The sequence below is a fragment of the Astatotilapia calliptera genome, chromosome 8, assembly GCF_900246225.1.
Source record: "Astatotilapia calliptera chromosome 8, fAstCal1.2, whole genome shotgun sequence".
Taxonomy (NCBI): Eukaryota; Metazoa; Chordata; class Actinopteri; order Cichliformes; family Cichlidae; genus Astatotilapia; species Astatotilapia calliptera.
Window position 1 is genome coordinate 22,123,857 of NC_039309.1, and position 21,202 is coordinate 22,145,058.

The following is a 21,202-nucleotide window of genomic DNA, read 5'->3' on the forward strand; positions in this document are numbered from 1 at the left end:
AAAGCTGCTCGAGGTCAGCACAGAGGAGGCAAGATCAGTCTTTTACCAGGTTTATCTAAAATACTTGAGAAAGTATCCTTAAAATGCCCTTAGCATCACTATTTATAACTGCTGTTTTCTCACTCAGTGCAACTCTTTAAAGGACATGACTGTGCACAGTGATATGGTTTTCAATACGATAAACAGCTTGAGCCAGTGCCATTGTTGCCAAAATCTTTGGTAACCCAGGCTGTGCTCAGCTCCTGTTCCAGCTTAGCTGCTCTTATGTTTGGTATTTTGAATCTTCAGCTGGTGTAAAAAGAGCAACAGCAGATAAACAGTTTAAAGGTATTTAGAGACAACAAGCATTAACACAACTGCCGCTGTGTAAGTTAATAAATAAAGTCCAGACTTAAAGGCATCCTAAATAGGAAGTGTTGCTATACAAAGGCTGTTAGATTCAAAAGCCCATAACTGTCCTTTGAACAGTGGATTAACAGCTCTCAGATCTGCACCCATGTCTCTAATGAGAGAGGGTGTTCACTGCTCACGTTCATTCATAAAAAATCAATTAAAAACCATTGTTTCTGCTGTGAAATAGAAGAACAAAAAGCGCCCAGTGTAGAGAAACTTGAAATTCAAAGACCGGGACCAGACCCAAAACACAAACCGGCCGCTGATTACAGATTCACAAGGGAGGCAAAACGGTCCACGGGGTGAGAAATTTGGGCCAAAGTTCACAAGTTTATTTCATTTCAGAGAAGGCCACCGCATTTTTAGCATATCCTATCGGAGAGGGGGGCAAAGGTGGTTAGGCAGGAGGCAAAGGTTGGATTTAGAGTTGCTAAATGTTCTTCTGATGATGGAACCGCTCCCAGAGACAGAACTGGAACAAGAACAGAACTTGAATCCCATACTCTGTTTGTTCTCCACTTTTAAAGATGATAAATGCTCCCTTGCAAAAAGAAATTAATGCTGCACTCAATTTGGTTCTGAACAACTGAAGCGGGATTTAATATATCACACGGTTTCATTAAACATAAATAAAAGTCCTGAGTTTGCTAAATAAACTGAAGCAGCAGAAGCAATTTGCAGATGTGATGCATCCAGACTCATCAGGCAGCACACCCTCTGCTTTATTTGTGTGCAGGACCATGTTGATCAAAGATGATGAATAACAAATCTAAAAGAGGGAAATTAGCATGAAAATGTCCTTGCATTTTAACTGATGCATAAAATATCTGCACTTACTTTAATGAGTGGCGATAAAAGTTGCCGTGCTGTGCAGTGGGCAGCATCTTGATTGATGCTCCACATTTAAAGTACACTGTGCTCGGGCAAACATCACCGCAGCCTTGTCAGTCCATTGTCCTCCAGCTACCTGCCTGCAAGTATTCTCTATCACTTCTCCTGCCAGTTACCTGCCAAACAGCTCCTCTCAAAGTACTTTTTTAGCTTGCTCCCTCGGTTAATACTCAGATATTCTGTCTGCGCTACAATTCTTGCATATTCCCCTCTCCTGTCTTTTCAGAGATAAAAGCGTTCTTTCTCTTCCCCTCCAGCATACCTCACTGCCAGACAAATAGCTCCACTTGTTTCAAAGTGACCACAACAGAAGGACAATGATAAGAGAGCTGTCTCCCAACTGTCATTTCCTCTGTCTGCCCCCACATCTCACATCACTGTAATTGACTGCAGTGTATCTAGAAGTGCTATTGTTCCTCGGGATACCCAAGAGTCTTGTCAGGAATTGTAGGGTGGCTTGTCATTCACTGACCTCGACATATTTGTTCTCTGCTGGTATTTTGGAAAATGCTACAAGGTGTTTGTCACATGTGTTAAAATTTCAAAAACCAGAGACAGTTGCTAAATCAGTCCTCAGCTAAAGGACAGTGAGGATTACTTCAGTGTTGTATAAATTCATGAGTTAATTGTGGGAAAGAGAAGCTGCCATTAAATCTCTGCAGCTGAGGAGAAACTATAGAGATCTTCAGGACACAACAATACAAATGTCAAATAATAACCACTCAATGTCAGTTCAGAGCTGCAAGCCACTTTATATTGTGAGCGTTCAATATTAGAAACATCTGACAATCACAGATGAACAAGAAGTTGATAATGATGAGAAAGGAGACCTTTTTTTAAAGGAAAACACCTTATTTAAAAAAAGGTCTGCCATGTGCAATGACTGGTTGAGATGACGACAAAGAAGAAGAAAAGACAGAAAAAAGGCAGATGAAGAAATAACACAGACTACAGGGCAGAGTAGACAAAAGTAATGATGTGTAATAGTGACTTAGAAACACATGGGAAGTGAAAAAGAAGCGAGTAAAAGAGAAGTGCTCAGTGCTTCATCTGTAGTACCTCATGAGGTACTGCGTCTTGTGAAGCGTCCCACCACCATACCTTGTTTATGCTGTTGCGACATAATGTAGGGGTGACAACAGACCACCTGATCCAACTATACAACCTTTATCAAAAGGTCTACTGAAGCCAACAACTAACAACTAACATTGATTGTCATCCTACATTTGCAATGTTCTACTGGGAAACCTTTGATCCTGGCAAAAATTGTTGCAGTAGAGACACAAGCTGCCGTGGAGATAACATTCCCCAATGGCTGTACACTCCCAGGGTAGAAAAATGCATCCAAATAAACCCAGCAAAACTACTCATAGACAGTTCAAAGAACAAAGGAGCGAGAGACAGGATTCATTGCTAGTGACACCACAGGACATCACAGAGATTGACTGACAATCCTTCAATGGGTATGGAGCCACGGGGATCCTCAAAATACAAAGGATGTGATATTAATGTTGTGGTTGATCACTGTAGCCGTGTACCTCAGCAAAACTGATCATCTCTTCATGGTGTGGTTGGGAGTGTTGAGAAAGATAATTTAACTTATTCAGCAGCACTTTTAATGTTACAATGACCATGCAATTTGATGTCAGTTAAGTGCAAGACTGGACTGTATGAATTTGTTCACAGTTATCCAAATATTTAAACTTCCATCTACGCTCCGTTTGGAACAAATACAAACACTGATTTCTGCCAAACACAGAACTGTCAGAACTAATTCTAACAGACTATAAACTGGCCCAAAATATGGTGAAATGCATAGCAAGTCACTTTTTTTCATTTTCTTTTACAGACACAGTTGTTCACCTCTATCCTTCTCCTCCTGGGCTCCCCTACATATTCAGTGGAAGAACTTTAAGAGATGGGACAAGTCCAATCACTCTGTAATGTATCTGAAAGGAACCTGCTAATGAGCACCACAGCCCCAGCCTTGCCCTCCACAGGACCTTATTAACACTTCTTTAATGGTTATTCCGTGATTTGCTTAGCCAGCAGGTCATCCATGCCACCTCCCCAGAACCTGACCATCATTTTGAATGTGCAGGATACTTTGTAGTGCTGTCAATCAAAAAATCTGCCACAGAGCCAGGATGGATTTCCACCTAAGACTGATTTGGGAGGTAGAGATTGCTCCCTGAAGTGGGACCTGGTTCCAAAGTGTTTTAACCTGAACTGATAATAACAAACGGAAGGAAAAGTCGCTGTAGGGAAAGTAACCAGCAGAACCACGAAGAACACTTCTTAAATCTAGAAATAATGCATGTATTCCTTGTAAGACCATGTTTAGATGCCACATCATATACTATAAAATGATTTTTTTAATAGCTGTGAAGGCCTACAGAAGCTTGTCTTCTTTAGCATCTTGCACTTTAAACAGCTAATCATCAGAGATGTAAGCAACACAAGAGACCTTATATATTTCGCTTAAGCTGCTATTTTAAAGATGTGAAGAAACACAACACTAAAACTGTCTTGTTTTTTCGAAAACAAGCCAATGTAATTCTCATGAAAGCTATTCAAACAATGACAACAGGAACTACGAACAGTTTATAGTTATTCTTCCTACCTAACTCCATTACTTATTCAAATTTTGAAGTCATATTTGAAGATATCATAAAGATTTCTTCAGTTTGTCAAATGACAAAGTGAAAAATGTCACTTATTGTGATGAATCTACAGAAAATTATCAGCAGACGTCTTTACTGTTTTGTTTCACTCTCACGCTTGGCATACTGCCATTTTCTGTCACAGCAGGCAGCTGATTTCTCAGATAAAGCTCTCAAAAGTCAGTATACAATACTTGACAGACACAATTACAGGCTATCTGGATAACATAGTTGAGCATTTAGCAGCTCACAATGAATTGGTTGAACGGTAAATGGAAATAGGCCTATAGTTGTTGAGATTTGGAGTTCAGACCAGTTTTTTTTTTTTGCAGTAGCATCTCACTTACTAGTGTAATTGTGTGAGACTGTAACGTAAGTGGTGTTTATTTTATTCTTTAACACGATTTGAAGGGTTTTTGATCAGTGAAAGGACCTTGCAGTAAACACTCACAGCTTTTCAAGGAAATTTAGTCAGTTTTTTCAGTCATACTGAGTCTCTCCCTCACTAGACAAAACAACAAACATAAAATCAGAACAATTTTTCAAACGTGTTCACTGAGATTGTTTTGATGAATAATTGACCTACAATAAATAGTTCTGGTGGTCAGGTCAGGTTGTTATACAAATGACTTCTTACTAAGATAAATAATAAATTACAATATACATGAATAAATGAAAGAAAAAGGTAAAAGGTAAAAAAAAAGAAGAAAGAGAAAATACTCCAATACTGCTGATACACAAATGGCCTGTGGGAGTCTTTGTGGAGTTACTTAAGCTAATTGCTCATTATACAGCATGTTACAACTTCCAGTGTAAGCTATTAAACAGTGAAAAAAATTCACACGACAGAGCAGGCCATTAAGGTGCTGGTTACATGCGTGAAATTGGGGAGTTCTCAATTTATAATCCATGTTGTTGAGTGTCAGATGTAACCATAAAACCCAACTCAAACAGCCACATTTAGGCAATCAATGCACATTACACCTTATCAGCCAGAAAGCCATCTTTGACTTGCTGTGTAGCCCCTGATCTTCATTGTGTAAAGATACTACTGCCACAGAAAACTGTTTATCATCAGTTTTCAAGTTCTGCACTGTCTACTGTAGCTGTCCTGTCTTGCTTCTCCCACGCTCCACTCCAGCTTCCCAGTAGTAGCTCAGCTTTCAATTCTCTTTGTGCGTTTGTTTTTAACAAAATTGCAGAAATGGAGCCAAAAAAAACTGACAGTGTTTACTCTGCTTCCATTGTGAAAAACATTTCCAACTTTCAAAAAGTGTTTTTTTTTTCCCAGGAGAGTAATAATAAAGAGGTATAAACTGCGTCTGGTTCCCGTCTGTACTCTGGCTACGACATGCGACCAGCAGGAAACGCCTTTCACCGTGTAAGTTCACCTTACAGTCCAGATGTTTCACAAGGCTAATTAGAAGTCGGTAGAAGCTGCAGGGTGGTTAGCATTTCGATTGCTCGCTCATTCTGTTACATTGTTTGAATCCCACTAGCCACCTTTGTTATGTAATCTCTTTTTTATATAAGGTCATTATATTACTGTTAAGAAGAAATTCTGCATTATATAACCTTACAGCACCAGTGTTAGTTTGGCAACCTCCTAGATCCACTCACATTGATGTAGATTAGTCTAAAGAGGGCAAAAGTGCTTATTTAGTGACCTCATCCAGGATTAGGGGTTCCTCTGGCTGTGGTTGAACAGGCAACCCATACTCTGCCCTAGGCCACTTCTTGTCTGCTGTACTGTCTTGTCATGAAAATAATCAAACACATTACAGTTAAATATTTAAATAAAAAGGATTAGGGACTTTGCGGAATCCGCAAGCTGTCGTGACGTCGTCTGAAGGGGGGCTGAAGACTGAACTGAGTAACTAAGAACACTAAGTGTTGTATCTCATCTTCCATGTCTAGCCTGACAATCCGTGGCCACCATGTGAATCAGTTTATCTCTGGATTTGTTTTCCCTTGCACACTTTAAACAACAGCAAACGCTTTCACGGGTGGATGTTTTCATCTTCGGTCTTATCAGCCTGGAGTGGTGATTACACAGACTGGAAATGATGATGCCTGTAGGCTTGTTTTGTTTTTGTTTTTGTGTTGCATCTGATTCATTCAGAGGAACAAGAGATGACTGTGTCACAATCAGAGGGGAGTGCTGAAATGCAGGGAGGGGCTTGTCATACCCTGCCATCAAGTTCTTCACAAAAAGGTAAACAAAAAAAAAGAACACATCAGAGGCAAACAGCTGTTAGTACATAACAGGAGAAACAAATGACTGGTGTTTGCTCTGCTAGTCCTTTCCCTTGATAGTCCCTACAGTCCCTCGGCACGATGCCGTTGTATAGTACAACTCGAGTTGAATGCCAATTAGTGATGCCTGGACTTGTTAATATATTGAAATTGCGTTGTAAATAAAAAGTTAACTTCCCCATCTAATTCTGCTGCTGCATCATCACATGCAGCATTCAAAACATATTGTATTCATACAGTAAAAACACTAATTGCCTGCCATGAAAACCAATTTGCCTTCCTCCACAGGGCAGAATTAAAAGTTGGGCTTAGCAAGGTAATGAAGTATGACACGCTAAGTCAAGGATGGAGGCTTTGTCTGAAGTAATCACTTCTCCGGATGCCGTGACTTGGCCGTATTTCATATCAACAAGAGTGACATATGGAAAAATAATTAAAATGGACACATTCGAGTTGTTGCCTGCAACAACAGCTGGCAAGCTGCATTTTTAATACACCATTAAATTTGCATGCTAGCTGTCAATCCAGTCTCCTGTCTGAGGCAGAAAATTCTAATCAATCAAGGTGTTAGAAGTGTAATCTAACTACATCAGTGGCGTGGATTTTGAGCTTTTCTCTTTAACCACACTCGCGCACAGAGGAAATATGTGCTAACAATGTGACAGTGATTTACAGTGCTGAATTTGATTCAGTGACAGTGAGTGAATAGAAAAGTACACTGCAGTTCTCTCATGACAAAAGCAATTAATATAAGTTTGCAATGGCACTGAAGTCAGTCTGTGAAAGCTACGAGTGGTGATGTGGTGTAGCGCTGCCAGCAAACGAGAAGAAGCACCGCCTTGGTCTTATCCTTCTTCTAAGATTATGCTTCCAAAGAACTTTTATACAATTACTGGTGACTCTGACGCTTCAAACTGAGTTCTGCAGTTTTTACACCCAAGGCAGAGGTAACAGTGCGGTTCTATCTGACAGCAGCACACACACACGCACACACACACAACAGATCTTTGAGAATCTTTATTGGTTTGGCTCAGTTTGACAGAAGCCTCAACCTCCCTGCCTCCTTAATTTTGGACAAGAGGACAAGAAAAAACACAAGTGCAAAAGAATGTGTCAGGCAGTGCATCGATCTGGACAGATGGCTGAGGGGACAGAAGCAAGGTAAGCAGCTGTGCATGCTAAATGAAGGGATAAAAAATTGACAACCAAGTAACAACAAAAAGATAATAAAAATGCTTTACTAAATGATATTTTTGCAAGAAAGACACATAAGCCTAATGTTTTTGTCATTTAGTCTTTCCCACATAAAATAAAAGAATGAATAAAATATTAATTTCTGCCATACCATAAATCAAAGCCACTTTGGTAGCCAGTATTTTGTATTTGCTTTGCATCAACTTGAGGCATTGAGCAAAGGGAATTCATGCAGGGAACAGATGGCCACCCACCCTCACAGTAGACCTGGCTCCATACACCACCACAAGGCTTTGAATGGAGTTGTGAAATTGAAAGAAATGAAATATTTTTACACAAAAAGCTTGCATCTGCTGGTGGTTTGACTGCTGGGACAAAATAATGCAGCTCTTTTTTTCTATCAGTGGAGATGTGAATGGGCTCTAAGATGGTGTGAAGTAGACTACAGTATAAAGATGCTGTGACATATGTGAATTGAATCAAAATATGCATTATCCATGGCACACCTGCTGATAAATTTATCCAGTCAAGCTCCAACATTAAAAGGTCGAGGTCTGTAATTGCTATCAAATATTTTTTATAAATTCAATTAATTAATTTTCTTTGAATTTTATTTTTCAGCCAAACTATTGCATGTATATATATCTGTGTGTGTGTGTGTGTGTGTGTGTGTGTGTGTGTGTGTGTGTGTGTGTGTGTGTGTGTGTGTGTGTGTGTGTGTGTGTGTTGACAAATTTGACTGCATTGCCAGACACTAAAACCAAACACTAATACTGTTTTATGCATTTATTGATGTATTTACAGGTCCAGGTTTTTTTTCTAGTTATTCTTTTCATTGACTTTTAATTTTAGTTCTGTTTAGTTCAGTCCTGGTAACTACAAATGTCGTGATATGGTCCATCCTATTTTTTTTTACACGAAAAATAACTTTTTTGTGTGTCAGAAGAAAAAGTCCAAAATGTGTAACGTTGTCATGGCCACATGAGTATGTATTATTGGAGTTAATACATACTGGAAGCATGTATTGGAATTATGTGCAGTAATTCAGCATTAGGGCAGCACAGTGGCATGGTGGTTAGCACTGTTGCCTTATAGCAAGAAGATTTGGAGTTCAATTTCTGTGTGGTAAATAGTCTGGTTCTTATATTAGCGCTTTTCTACTCTTCTGAGCACTCAAAGCGCTCTACACAACTTGTGCATTCGCACAAGCACATTGTTCTAAGTGCTTTCTAAGTGACATTCACACTCCGATGGATGCATCGGAGAGCAATTTGGGGTTAATATCTTGCCCAAGGATATTTGGCATGCAGACTAGGGGAAGCCAGGAATCGAACCATCAACCTTCCGATCAGTAGATGACCTGCTCTACCGCCTGAGCTCCACCCCATGGAGTTTGCATGTTCTGCCCTGTGTTTTTGTGGGTTCTCTTTGTACTCTGCTTCCTCCCACAGTCCAAAGACATGCATTTAGTGGGTTAGGATAATTGGTAACTCTAAATTGTCCAAAGGTATGAATGTGAGTGTTGTCTGTCTCTATGTGTTAGCCCTGCAACATACTGGGGACCTGTCCAGGGTGTAGCCTGAATCTCAAAGCTGGAATAAGCTCCAGCTACCCCATGACCCCGAAGAGGATAAGCAGAAGAGAATGGATGGATTTATCATCATCATCATAGTTTATTTATATAGCACTTTAAAAACACACAAGGCTGACCAAAGTGCTGAACAATAGAAATATAAGAGATACAATAAGAATAATAAATACGATAAAATAATAAACATAGCAAAAACAATAAAATATAAGTAAATACAAGTCATTTAACCACTGAGTCAAAAGCCAGTGAATAAAATGTGTTTTCAATCTGGATTTAAAAACCAGCACTGATGTCGATTGCCTAATGTGAAGAGGAAGATTATTCCAAAGCTTTGGAGCCATGATAGAGAGCGCTCCTTCTCCTCTAAGTTTCAGCCGTGATTTGGGGACTGAGAGCAACAGCTGCTCAGCTGACCGGAGCAAACGAGTGGGGACATAGGGCTTCAGCAAATCAGACAAATATGCAGGTGCTAGACCATTTAAGGATTTAAAAACCAATAAAAGAACTTTAAAATGAATCCTAAATTCAATTGGAAGCCAGTGCAGGGAGGCCAGAACCGGAGTAATGTGCTCAAATTTCCTTCTACCAGATAAAAACCGCAGCATTCTGCACTAGTTGCAGGCGTGTCAGAGTGCCCAGTCCAACCCCTATTGAAAGGGAGTTGCAATAATCCAAGCGTGAGGTTATAAAAGCATGGATAACAGTCTCCAAATCAAGGTTTAACCTTCGACAGACATCTGAGTTTGTCGAAGTTGAGTTGAGTTGAGGATTTAAATGAAAATAGTATTTGTACAATTCTAATGAACTTGAAAGTCAATAAAACCTAAAGAATTATGGATTTGATCAGGTGGTCCGGTAATAAAATTGACACCCTTCTCTTCTCAACGAGAAGCTTGGGCTTGGGAGAGCCCGATTGTCCTTCAGAGACATTTGCTGCCGGATACTCAATGTGTTTTCGTGGTGTTTCATTGCTTCTTGTCCTAAAGGATCATGTAAAAAATACCAGTCCCAGCTATTTTGACAAGGTTCCCAGCACCACTGGATAATATGCAACCCCAAACAATGATTTCTAAAGAAATGAGGGGGTGGCTCAGTATTGTTTAAACGTAAAATGATGCAGAAAACTGACTTGGTGACTCCACTGGGATGAAGAAAACAACAGATGTGTGTGGAGAACTAAAAACCTTCCCCAAAACAGAAGCGTCATATCTCTTTATGTTCACTGTTGTAGGTGTGATTAAAGGTCTTTTAAAATAGTGTCTGCTTCTACCGGGGTTTAATTGCACCATACAGGAACATTTGGTTTATTCAGTTCAATTCAATTCATTTTTAATGATATGGTGTCAAATCACAATGGCAGTTGTCTTAAGGTGCTTTATATTGTAAGGTTAAGATAACTATATAACACCTATGAGCAAGTGCTTTGGCGACAGTGGGAAGGAAGAACTCCCTTTTAACAGGAAGCAACTTGTAGCAGAACCAGGCTCAAGGATGGGTGGCCATCTGTCATGACTGGTTTGGGGTGAGAGCAGGAAGGCAGGACAAAGACGCGTTGCGGAAGAGAGCCAGAGATTGATAGCAGATTATTATTGACAGAAAGGAATGAACCAAAGTTTTAATTTACATTTCCTTTTAAGGATTAGGTTAGAAAAATTGTGAAGAGGTGCCTTCTCCAGACACTCATGTGGATTTTGCTAGTATTTTACATTTTCTGGTGTTTTAACAAAATGAAACGTAATAATATGTAAAACAATAGAGACACAAGGTTGTAAAATCAAATCTAGATAAAAACACATCTTAAAATTTATTCTTAGTTGCAGTTTGTCACCACAACTACTCACTAGTCAGTCAAAGGTTGTGCATGAACATTCTCAACCATTGACTTTCATCCACTTTCATGGTGAGTGTTCACATTGCTTGGTGGTAGGGAACCTGTTTCCAAACTGTCATGATCCATAATCGTACATTGATGATAACCCAGCCCTGACCTCACCTGTCCTCCCCAAGGCATTCTGTCCCAATGAGCTCAACTCATTTGATATACAACTCTTTAACAAAGGTGGCTCAAGTCAAGTGGTTGCTAACTGGTTGTATTCTAGCCATATTTTGATATAAAGCCAAAGTTTTTGACTTTCTGCCATTTTAAAGTTAAATGACTATCCTGCAGTAATTGTTCACAAGTTGTGAGTGATTTCTGTGTATGTGTATTGAGATTTTCACAAATTTACTGCAGTTAATTGAACCTTTTTGTGACAAATAGTTTGCATGTAATTGCCAATTTTACCACTTAGTCCATTTCAACATCTTTTCTAACCTTAACCAGAAGTCTTCTGTTGCCAACCCAAGCACAAACATGACCACCCCCTAATCCAGGTTGTCAAATATGACCACTCAAGTTCCTGATCTCTATGTAAAGCTTGCTAAAAGCACTTTCAGAAATGTGGGTGATTCCTATCTGAAGTAGAATCTCAATCGTACTCAAAAGGGTGATTTATACTCTCTGAGTATAAATGTAAGCTCCCCCTTTTTCATGCTCAGAGCTGATCTCATTTGACACATAGTTGTTTTGTATCATGCTACACAGATGTGAAACATCCAGCTGCTCTGACGCCCAGAAACCCAGTCCTGACTTCACCTGTCCTCCCCAAGGACTGCATTACAACAGCACACACACCTATGCACACAAACACACACAACTTGCCATCTAATTACCAACCAAACATACCTTCTGCCTGTGTAATTAAGTGCTATAACAGATGCTATGCTAATCCGAGCCAGAGGACTACATCATGACTTCTAAACTTCGTTGTCAACCTGGCAAAAAAACCCATATATAACAGAAGAAGACAACATCTGTTTCAAATTCATGTGGCAAACAGACTTTTTCCACTGACTGACCTGTGAATATGTATTTGCATTCTCTCATTTTTCCAGCTTTGTTACTCTTGGCCTAGAGCAAACCAAGCTGTGCAAACCTCTTCCAAAAAAAACGTAATGAAGGTCGATATGATTTAACTTCAGCTGTTTACTTGATGTTAACCTTAACGTGGCTCACATCAGCCCACATGTTTACTGTTTGGACATTTTAGAATCCATCCACAGATTTTGGATAAATCCAAAGCTGGTTAAAGAGAGGGAGAAAGTGACTTTCTGACAATTGTAAATCACTGGGCTGGAAATATTAACACATGTTGTCAGAAACTCCGACTTTGATGTAAAGTAGGTAGAAGAAATTTCGTTTCTTTTGCCCGTCAAGGAGAAAACTAAGAAGCAGCTGAATCCATTCTGCTTTAGTGGATTTGTAGAGGACTTGTTAAAACACCATGAAAGAGTGTGGGATCCCTAATTAAACGGTTTGTTTGCCTCTGCTGTCCTGAAGTGTACATTGCTAAAGATAATACAGAGCAGTAACAACATCTGAACCAAACTTCACACCACCATTTCAATGATTTCAGGATTCACTCCACAGTAATACCTGCCTCTGGGCACGAGCATGGCCAAACAGAGATGTTGGAAAGAAGAATACTGTTAAAAAGAACTGGGGCTCTGCAAAAAGCTTCACATATTTGTTTGTGAGAAATTTAAGCATCAGAACGTCTTTCTAAGATTCCAAATTCTCAGTCTGTCACATTTTATTTGTTTGTGCTGTGGAGGAATCAAAGGCTACAGTTTGCAAGAAAACACGGCTTTAACTGCACAGATGCTGAATGCTAAACCATCCCCCTTGCTGCTGTTATGACAAGTGCAGGGATGCGGGAGTGCTGCTATTGTGATATTTGTACAGGGAGGAAAATCTGCTTAAAAGAATCAGGATTCACAAAACTTCATTACTCATCTCTGGTAGAGAAGCGCTGGGTGGGGGGTGGAGGGGCTACAGAGCATATCAGAAGGGTTTTTTATTATTATTTTTATTATTTCTAGCTGCACATGAATGCCATTGTGAAACAAACCCCCTCTGGGGATGAAAACAAATGAAGCAGAGAGCAAAGAGGAAAACGGCTAATTTCATGTAAACATAAATGCGATGGTTCCTCATTAGAAGTAAGAGTGGGAGGAAAACTTGCAGGCTCCTGCAGTCTTGTGCACTTGGAAACAAAGTCATGATGTTTGTTGAAAGAGAATCCGTTCCTGCTGGTAGAAAAGCCACACATATACAGTTACACATACACACAAACAATCACGCACACACAAATACATGTCTACCGAGCAACACATAAATCTGAACTGGTATTTATTAAAGCAACGGCAGGTCATCAGCTGCCGTAATTATGATGATGAGCAGGAAATCAGCAGGTTTTGATAGCAAAGAGGAAGCGTGGAAATACATCAAAGTACACCACAGAGGAAGCAAATTATATTTAAATCGAGTCGATTTTTTACAAAGGCAGTCATTTACCATGAAACGGTACAAGCATTCAATTAAACATTTGAAAGCAGGGTCAGGTAAAGGATGTCATCTTGCAACCACTGCAAGGTTGCACCAACACACACACAGCCACCAACACACACAGGCACACACTGAGTCTGATTTGTTGGAGCTAAAATGGATGGGAATAAACCACAAGAGCTTAGTCAATGTGGCTGCATACTAATCAGTGTGTTACCCATGGGAAAACTCTACCCCCGCCCTACTAATAGGTGCATGTGGGTTGAGAATGCATACACAAAGTCACCTTCTCCACCCCATGTCGCCCATCACCGGAGCTATGTTTATGCTTGCTTGTATTTGATTGCAAAATGTATTCATGGGGACTGGATAGGGAAATTGAATCTGGAAATATTTTACCTCTGTCCAGTGTCTCGTAGTTGATCATCGGTGATGTGAGTGGAACAGTGAGCAGGACTTTAAGCATTCAGCAGGTATAAAGTGTGGTGTTTGCACAAAAAGAATTTAAACTTCTAAGTAAGAAAAAGAGAAGGAAACGAGGACAGAAAAACTACTTTACCTTTCTGATGGCCTCGTCCCAGTGTCACAAAACCAGAAGAGATAAAGTTGTGAAGGTCAGCGCCTCCACTGCTTCTGACGCTCTCTTTTCCGTAGTGGAGACCTGATCACATACAGAGACACACAGAGGCAAGCATGTAGAGCCACAACACAGAAACATTATAACACAGCAGTTGGGGAGACCTGAATGCACAGTGTTAGTGTTCTGAATCCTGAATATGAACGTTTAAATTTTGTGTAACCAGTAGGTAACTTGTGTCTGAGATACTGAGGGCGTGCTGTCCAAGATGTGTACTTGCATTTACGCAGCATTTTCCCAGTCTCACTGACCGCTTAAAGCACTACAAGTGGCATTTTTAATCATACATCACATTATTCTATGCACTTCAAACACTTTATACCTCACGTCCATGGCCTATTAACCAGTTAACATATATGACCTTGGGACAGAGGAAATAAGATCAACTGAAAAAAACCCATGCAGGTCTAGCAATAACATTACAAACTCCACACAAAACAACTCCAGCTAGGGTTCAAACCAGGAACCTTCTTGTGTGAGGCAACAGTACTAACCACCATGCCAATCAATGAAGAAGGGAGCTTTATCCCACCAAAATATCCTGTTATGCAGAAGTGACTAAATACACCCATTTTCCCTGATTAATAAGAAGGCATAATATTGCAGTAATTTTTAAACGTCATAAGGGAATGATGTCAAACATAAGCATCTGACTCACAATGAGATGTTAAGCTAAAAATTAACAAGCTTTATTTAAATATGCTTAAATTTGGATATTGTTGGAGGCACACTTGCTTTTCCTGCAGCAACTCAAAAATTTTAAAATTCAAAGAGACAAGGGGAAAACTGTGTGTTACAGTCAACAATTGGTGGTCAACATGAGTTTTTTGCCATATCCACACTGTGTTTAGACTGTTTAAGTCTGGACAGTTAAGGTTAAGAAAAAAGCAACATGAAACACAATGGCGACATTGAGCCAGAGGGACAAAAATGCTAAACCATGTGCAATGGAAGACAACGTGGGAAATAATCTGCTAGCACTTCCAGGGAAGGCAACTGTAAAAGTAAAGTATAAAGTATAATCGAACCTTTGCAATAATGTTGACCATCCCGTTGAAGCCTTACCCTTTCTGAAAGTAGCATATTCAATCACTTGTGGGACTATAACAAATTAATATTTTCATTTTTTACTCACTTGTTATTTTAGTTTAGTTTAGTTTAGTTTAGATTATTTTGTAATCGGAAGGTTGCCGGTTCGAGACCCGGCTCGGCCAGTCTCGGTCGTTGTGTCCTTGGGCAAGACACTTCACCCGTTGCCTACTGGTGGTGGTCAGAGGGCCCGCTGGTGCCAGTGTCTGGCAGCCTCGCCTCTGTCAGTGCGCCCCAGGGTGGCTGTGGCTACAATGTAGCTTGCCATCACCAGTGTGTGAATGTGTGTGTGAATGGGTGGATGACTGGATATGTAAAGCGCTTTGGGGTCCTTAGGGACTAGTAAAGCGCTATATAAAGACAGGCCATTTACCATAGTAAATAAGCTGGTACTTATGTAGTGCTTTTCTACTCTGTTCATGCACTCAAAGCGCTGTCTATGAGCTTCATTCATCTATTTACACAGATTCATACAAATGCTTTTATTTAACATTCACAAACTAAATTCAGGGTTCAGTCACACTCCAATGTCGTGTACAAAGCTCTCCGATTATTAAATGACTCGTTTTACCTCCTGAGCTGCAGCCACTTGATATGAAATGTTAGAAATTAACTATAAAAGCTACCTGCTTTCTCCCAGAACTCATATTCAAATGTCAAAAGGTGGCGCCCATTATAAGTGAATCTGACAGTTAGGACAAAGATTTAATTTATTAGTTTGACTCAGTGTTTGGTGACAGGATAGAATACTTTACGGTTATTGAAAATGCACAATCAGACTAATGGCAGAGATTGGACATTTAGATTATTGCTTTTACTGTGTTGGCATGTAATTGTCCGTGTCATTGTAACTCTTTTATATCACTGAAAAGCACAAATATCACAGATGTTTTCATTTTCTTTGTGACACTGACGCAGTAAAATGTAACATTTACACAAAAAATGACATATAGAAATGTATAGAAATTACAAAGCTCAAAAAGTTATGTATCAGTTTTTAATGGAAACTAAATATAGAACCACTTTAATACTGATAGAACCCTTGGAATATAATATATATACTAACGTATAAAATCAACAATGTTTCACTTTAAAAGAACATTTGCAGGGCAGCTAAATTGTGTTTGAGTGTTTCTATCAAATTTCTTATTTGCCTCAGATGTGTTTTGTTTGGTTTTTTTGTGCCAAATATAAAATTTTCCCATGGTGTCATTACCCCTCAGACATGGATTGAGGGGAAGTGGCTGAAATGTGAACAGCAGCTGCAAACACAGTGCTGTGATATTCAAAAAAAAAAGGAAGAAGAAGAAACAAAGCAATATGTTTCCACCACCCACATACTAGTGCACTTTGAACTCAATCACACCTCTCCCTGTGCTGCCTTCATGCTGCAGATAGAATATCTACAAGGGTTATTTTACGCATTCAGTCATACCAGCATGCATGTATATATATCACATGCAGAATTGCTAGTGCTGCTGCACTATTGTCTTCTTTTGTCATATTTGTCATTGGTAGGTAACTCCACAGGCCATTGTAACGACCCTGGAAAAACCATTCAAAAGTGATCAGAATCCACCTTTTTTCCCCTCCCGCTTTCTCTCCCACTGCTCACTACTGAGAGATAGCATGAAGAGTCTGCAGAGAGAACGTTGCACATTATTAATTTATCCTCCTTGATACAAAGAAAATCGTGACTTTCACCTCAATGATGTACTATGGAAATGAACAGCCGCTGGAGCCAATGCACGCTGAGGATTCATATGGTAATATTTTTTTTAATCTGACCTCTTCACTGCACACCTACACCTCTGAAATTGGAAAAATGTGAATAATAAGATAATTATATTATGAACAAAGCCTGATGTAGTGCAGCTTGGCAGGCATTGGAGAGACTATCTGAATCCAAGGTCGATTAAGGTCCAACACAGCCAGGCAAAAGTAATTTGATTCAATTCAATTCAGTTAAGTTTAATTTTTCGAACATCAATTCACAACAACGGTCACATAGAGATGCTTTATACTGTAATTTAAAGAACCTACAATATTAGAAAGAAACAGAAACAATCACATGACCCCCTTTGAGCGAGCACTTGGTGACAGTGAGAAGGAAAAACTCTCTTTTAAGAGGAAGAAAGCTCTGAAAGAAACAGGCTCAGGGAGCGGCAGCCATCTGCAGAGAACTGTTGGGGGTGAGGGGAAGAGACCAGTCAGGACAAAAAACAGATTACGGAAGAGAGAGCCAGAGTTCAATTCTAACCTATGATTAAATGCAGTAGTAGTGTATAAACACCAGTTAAAAGGAATGAGCAGCCAAGCAGCCTGAGCTTATTGCAGCATAACTAAAGACTGGTTCAGGGTCAACTGATTCTCCCTAACTATGAGCTTTATCAAACAGGAAAGCTTTATGCCTAATCTTAAAAGCAGAGGCAGTGTCTATTTCCCAAATCCAAACTGAAGGCTGATTCCATGATGCGGCTTGATAATACAAGATATTATATGTGAGGAGAAGGATTTTAAATTCAACTCTGAGCTGAACAAGGAGTTGATGAGGAGAAACTAATATGGGAGGAATGTGGTGTCTCTTTCCAGTCCCAGTTAGTACTCTTGCTGCGGAGCTCTGGATCAACTGAAAGCTTTTTGGGAAGCTTTTAGAGCAAACTGATAAAAATGAATTATTATAGCCTTGAAGTTATAATTGCATGAATCAGTGTCTGAGACAAGATGTTTCTAATTTTAGCAAGAATGCACAAATGAATCAGAGTGATCCTATATATTTGTTTGATGTGCTCACTGAAGGACATTTCCTGGTCACAAATGACTCCAATATTTCTCACATTATTACTGAAGGACAAGGTAATGCCACCTAAAGTAAATATCTGGTTGGATACCATGTTTCTAAATGTCCTAAATGTTTCAGGCCAAGTATACTAACTTAAAAAATGCCTGTAGTTTAACTAGGTGATTTGTACCATGAGACTTCATGGATAAATAAAACTGGGTTTCCCCTGCATAGCAATGAAAATGTGTGCAGTCCTTTCTAATAAAATTCCCTAAAGGAAACATGTACAATGTAAAAAGTATTGGTCCCAGCACAGTCCTCTGTGGAACTCCATGACTAACTTTTGTGTCTGAGGAAAACTCCCCATTTACATACACAAATTAGACTCTGTCAGATTGATATGATTCAAAGCACTGGGCTGAGATCGAACAGGAACAATACAGAGGTGAGGCCACTGTCAGACGCCAGTCACTCATGCTGTTTCTGTGACATGATGTACTCTAACTCCTGACTGAAACGCTTTCCAATAAAACAACATTCCTTTGTAAATGATCAGTTAACTGTTTGACAAAGATTTTTTTTAAATGATAGGAAGGTTGGAAACTGTTTTTTTATGGCTGGATTGAGTAAGGGCCTTAAAAGCGTGTGGTTCACAGCCTGTTAATAAAGATGGATTAATCATATTTAAAATTAAATCATTCATAAATGGTGAAACTTTTTTTTAACAATCTTGTAAGGATGGAGTATTGATGTTTTAAAGGAAGACATTATTGAAGTTAACTCTGAAAAATTGATTGGAGAGAATGACTCTAAGTTCCTCTGCTTAATGACACATCTGTGGGATAGCTGTGAATATTTTTTTTCTCTATTGGTTAAAATATGTAAAGAAATTCATAAAGTCCTTGCTAATTTAGGTCAAAAAGGAATAATTGGCTCAAGAGAGCTCTGACTCCGTCAGCGTGGCTACAGTGCAGAAAAGAAACCTGGGGTTGTTTTCCTTGATCGTACCAAATAGTAAACGTTCTAGCTTTATGGAAGACTCTTATTGTGGTACAGTTTTGGATTTTTGATTTTTTTCTACCCAAATTAAGATCTTTAATGCAATTTTCTCTCCAAATGATGTTATCTACTTTAAGGCACAGATTTATCAGTTACGCAAGGTACCAACCTCTGTCACCAGTATCGATCTCTGATTTGTTGCCTTCTTTTTTGGAGCAGCCAAAGTATCTGGGGTTGTAACCTGAGTATGATTAAAGGCATGGCTGGGCTTATTTATATTTTCTCTAATAAAAAATTAAATGAGGTGTTAAGGCTGGGGGTGGCTGTAGCTCTGGAGGTAGAGGTTCGATCCCTGGCTCCTCCAGTTTGCTTGCCAAGTATCCTTGGGCAAGATACGAACCCCAAGTTGCTCTCCGATGCATCCATCAGAGTATGAATGTTCATTAGGAAGCACTAAAACAGATAACACCTGATTTTTGGCTTCTCTGATAAGGGTGGACAAAGTTCAGAGTGGCTTTCAAATGATCCATAACTCTGTCCAGGTCTTTGGTTGATTAATAAGTAAAATAAGTAAAAGACTGCTGCCACTCCTCTCCTTGGCCTCTGACAGTATGACTTGTGGGTGCTAATTTATTTAAACTAACATATTCACATTGTTGTAACAAGGTTTCCTATGGAGAAGAAAATCATCATTCTGATCAATTATTTATTGATTTATAAATAGTGATTTATAAGAAAGAGAGCTAATATTTAATATTGCACATTCATTTACTTTTAAGTGTACTTAATGGTATTTGATCAATCCTCTGTGAATTTTAAGTCTGCTTCCTAAATTAAACCGTAATACCATTTATATGCTGGTTTTAGAGAATGATCAGAACTATATGTGTCATTTTGATAAAGCCATTTGACTGTAGCTCAGTGTCACATATCTCATTCTTTTTCAGTTTCTCTGTTATATAAGCTGAAACCTCTAAAGGAAACATTTTCAGTGATACCTTGGAAAATACATGCCCCTGCCCTCTCATGAAACTAATTGTGCAGTGCAGTCCTAAGTTCTAACCCACTCTGGGCTGTCTTAAACCACAACAGCTGCGGGATATAGTTGGATTCCTGCCTCTGCACCTGAAACACACTTACTGTATCCACATACACACATATGTCTGGCACTCGGGGTGCCAGAAGTCCAGCTGTATAATAAGGGGCAATAATGAGATCTAGGGCAGGAAACAATTAGGTGGAGTCTCTCAGTTGCTCAGGTTAAACACAGGTGCACTCAAGAGAAAGCTTCTAATAAACATGTTGATGCAGTCAGCACAGAAATGTTGTTTTTAACATGGGGCCTGATGATTATCTGGCCAATGGGGAGCCAGTGAGGTCACAGCGGAGATGTTATTGCTGCACACTTCAAGGATTAATTGGAAAGAAGCAGCAAGAAGAGGAAGCAGATGTTTGTTACATGTGTGTAGTAGTGGTTGAGGCGGGATGCCTCACTGAATATAATTATAAAAGTGCCTATTGGCAAATAATTAGAGTAATTAATTCACTGTTTTGTTGTTTAGGCAAAATTTGGGGTTTATGTGGAAAGAAGGTGCTACACACAGAACGCTTTTAAAAATATGTATCTGAAGATCATGTCATAACCGCCAAACAGCCGAAAATGTTGTTGCATCATCACGACCTCTAATTGTCCACAGCAGCTGACCTTTAAGCTCGAGAGTCATCGCATAAAAGGAACTGACAGCTCACATCCCTTCAGTGCTGCATACAGTGCAGATATATAAATACCAGCTCAAGGCTTTTCAGCTGCTACGAGAACCCTAACATGCGGCGATTCAATGAACTCAACACCATAAATTATAATCCAATCTTTAATTCAACTCATTACAAGTTTATTGTTGTAGTTCACCCATTCTACTTTTGAAAACTGGGCCTGACCACTCAAGACGTTGCTCATTAGGAGATGGAGGATTCTTTCATTCTCTTCTGCATTTAACAGGGAGACAAACATAAGATCTCTCAAAGATCTGATCTCTCTTTCAGTAAGAGTACTACCAATCCCTGCAAGTGTTCTAAGTGAAGTGAATGCTTTTAAAACACTGCGATATTAGGGAATTCTAGTTGGCCTGCCTATAAGGAACAAATGCGCTTGACTAGTATTTTTTGGTTTCTGTACCTGAAAACTTTACTTCATCATTCTCTGCATTAGGAAACTGTCAGACAGTAAACCAAGCAACACTTTAAAAACCCTCCGAAAAACAGGCAACTCTTTGCCTGTGGTTTGTGGTGAATAAATCAGCTTCATCTGAAGAGAGCTGTG

At 39.4% G+C, this 21,202-nt stretch overlaps 1 protein-coding gene across 5 annotated transcripts in view; it reads right to left on the reverse strand.

The window, feature by feature from the left end:
* The window catches only part of LOC113027714 (shisa family member 6), a 76,380-nt gene that overhangs the window by 47,006 nt on the left and 8,172 nt on the right, over positions 1-21,202 (reverse strand). For 4 of the 5 annotated variants that reach the window (XM_026177434.1, XM_026177437.1, XM_026177436.1 and 1 more), the window contains exon 4: positions 13,935-14,036. The exons of the other annotated variant lie outside the window; for it this stretch is intronic. In XM_026177434.1, the coding sequence (XP_026033219.1) occupies positions 13,935-14,036 (102 nt within the window). The remainder of the gene's footprint in view (positions 1-13,934; positions 14,037-21,202) is intronic. 5 annotated transcript variants of the gene reach the window in all.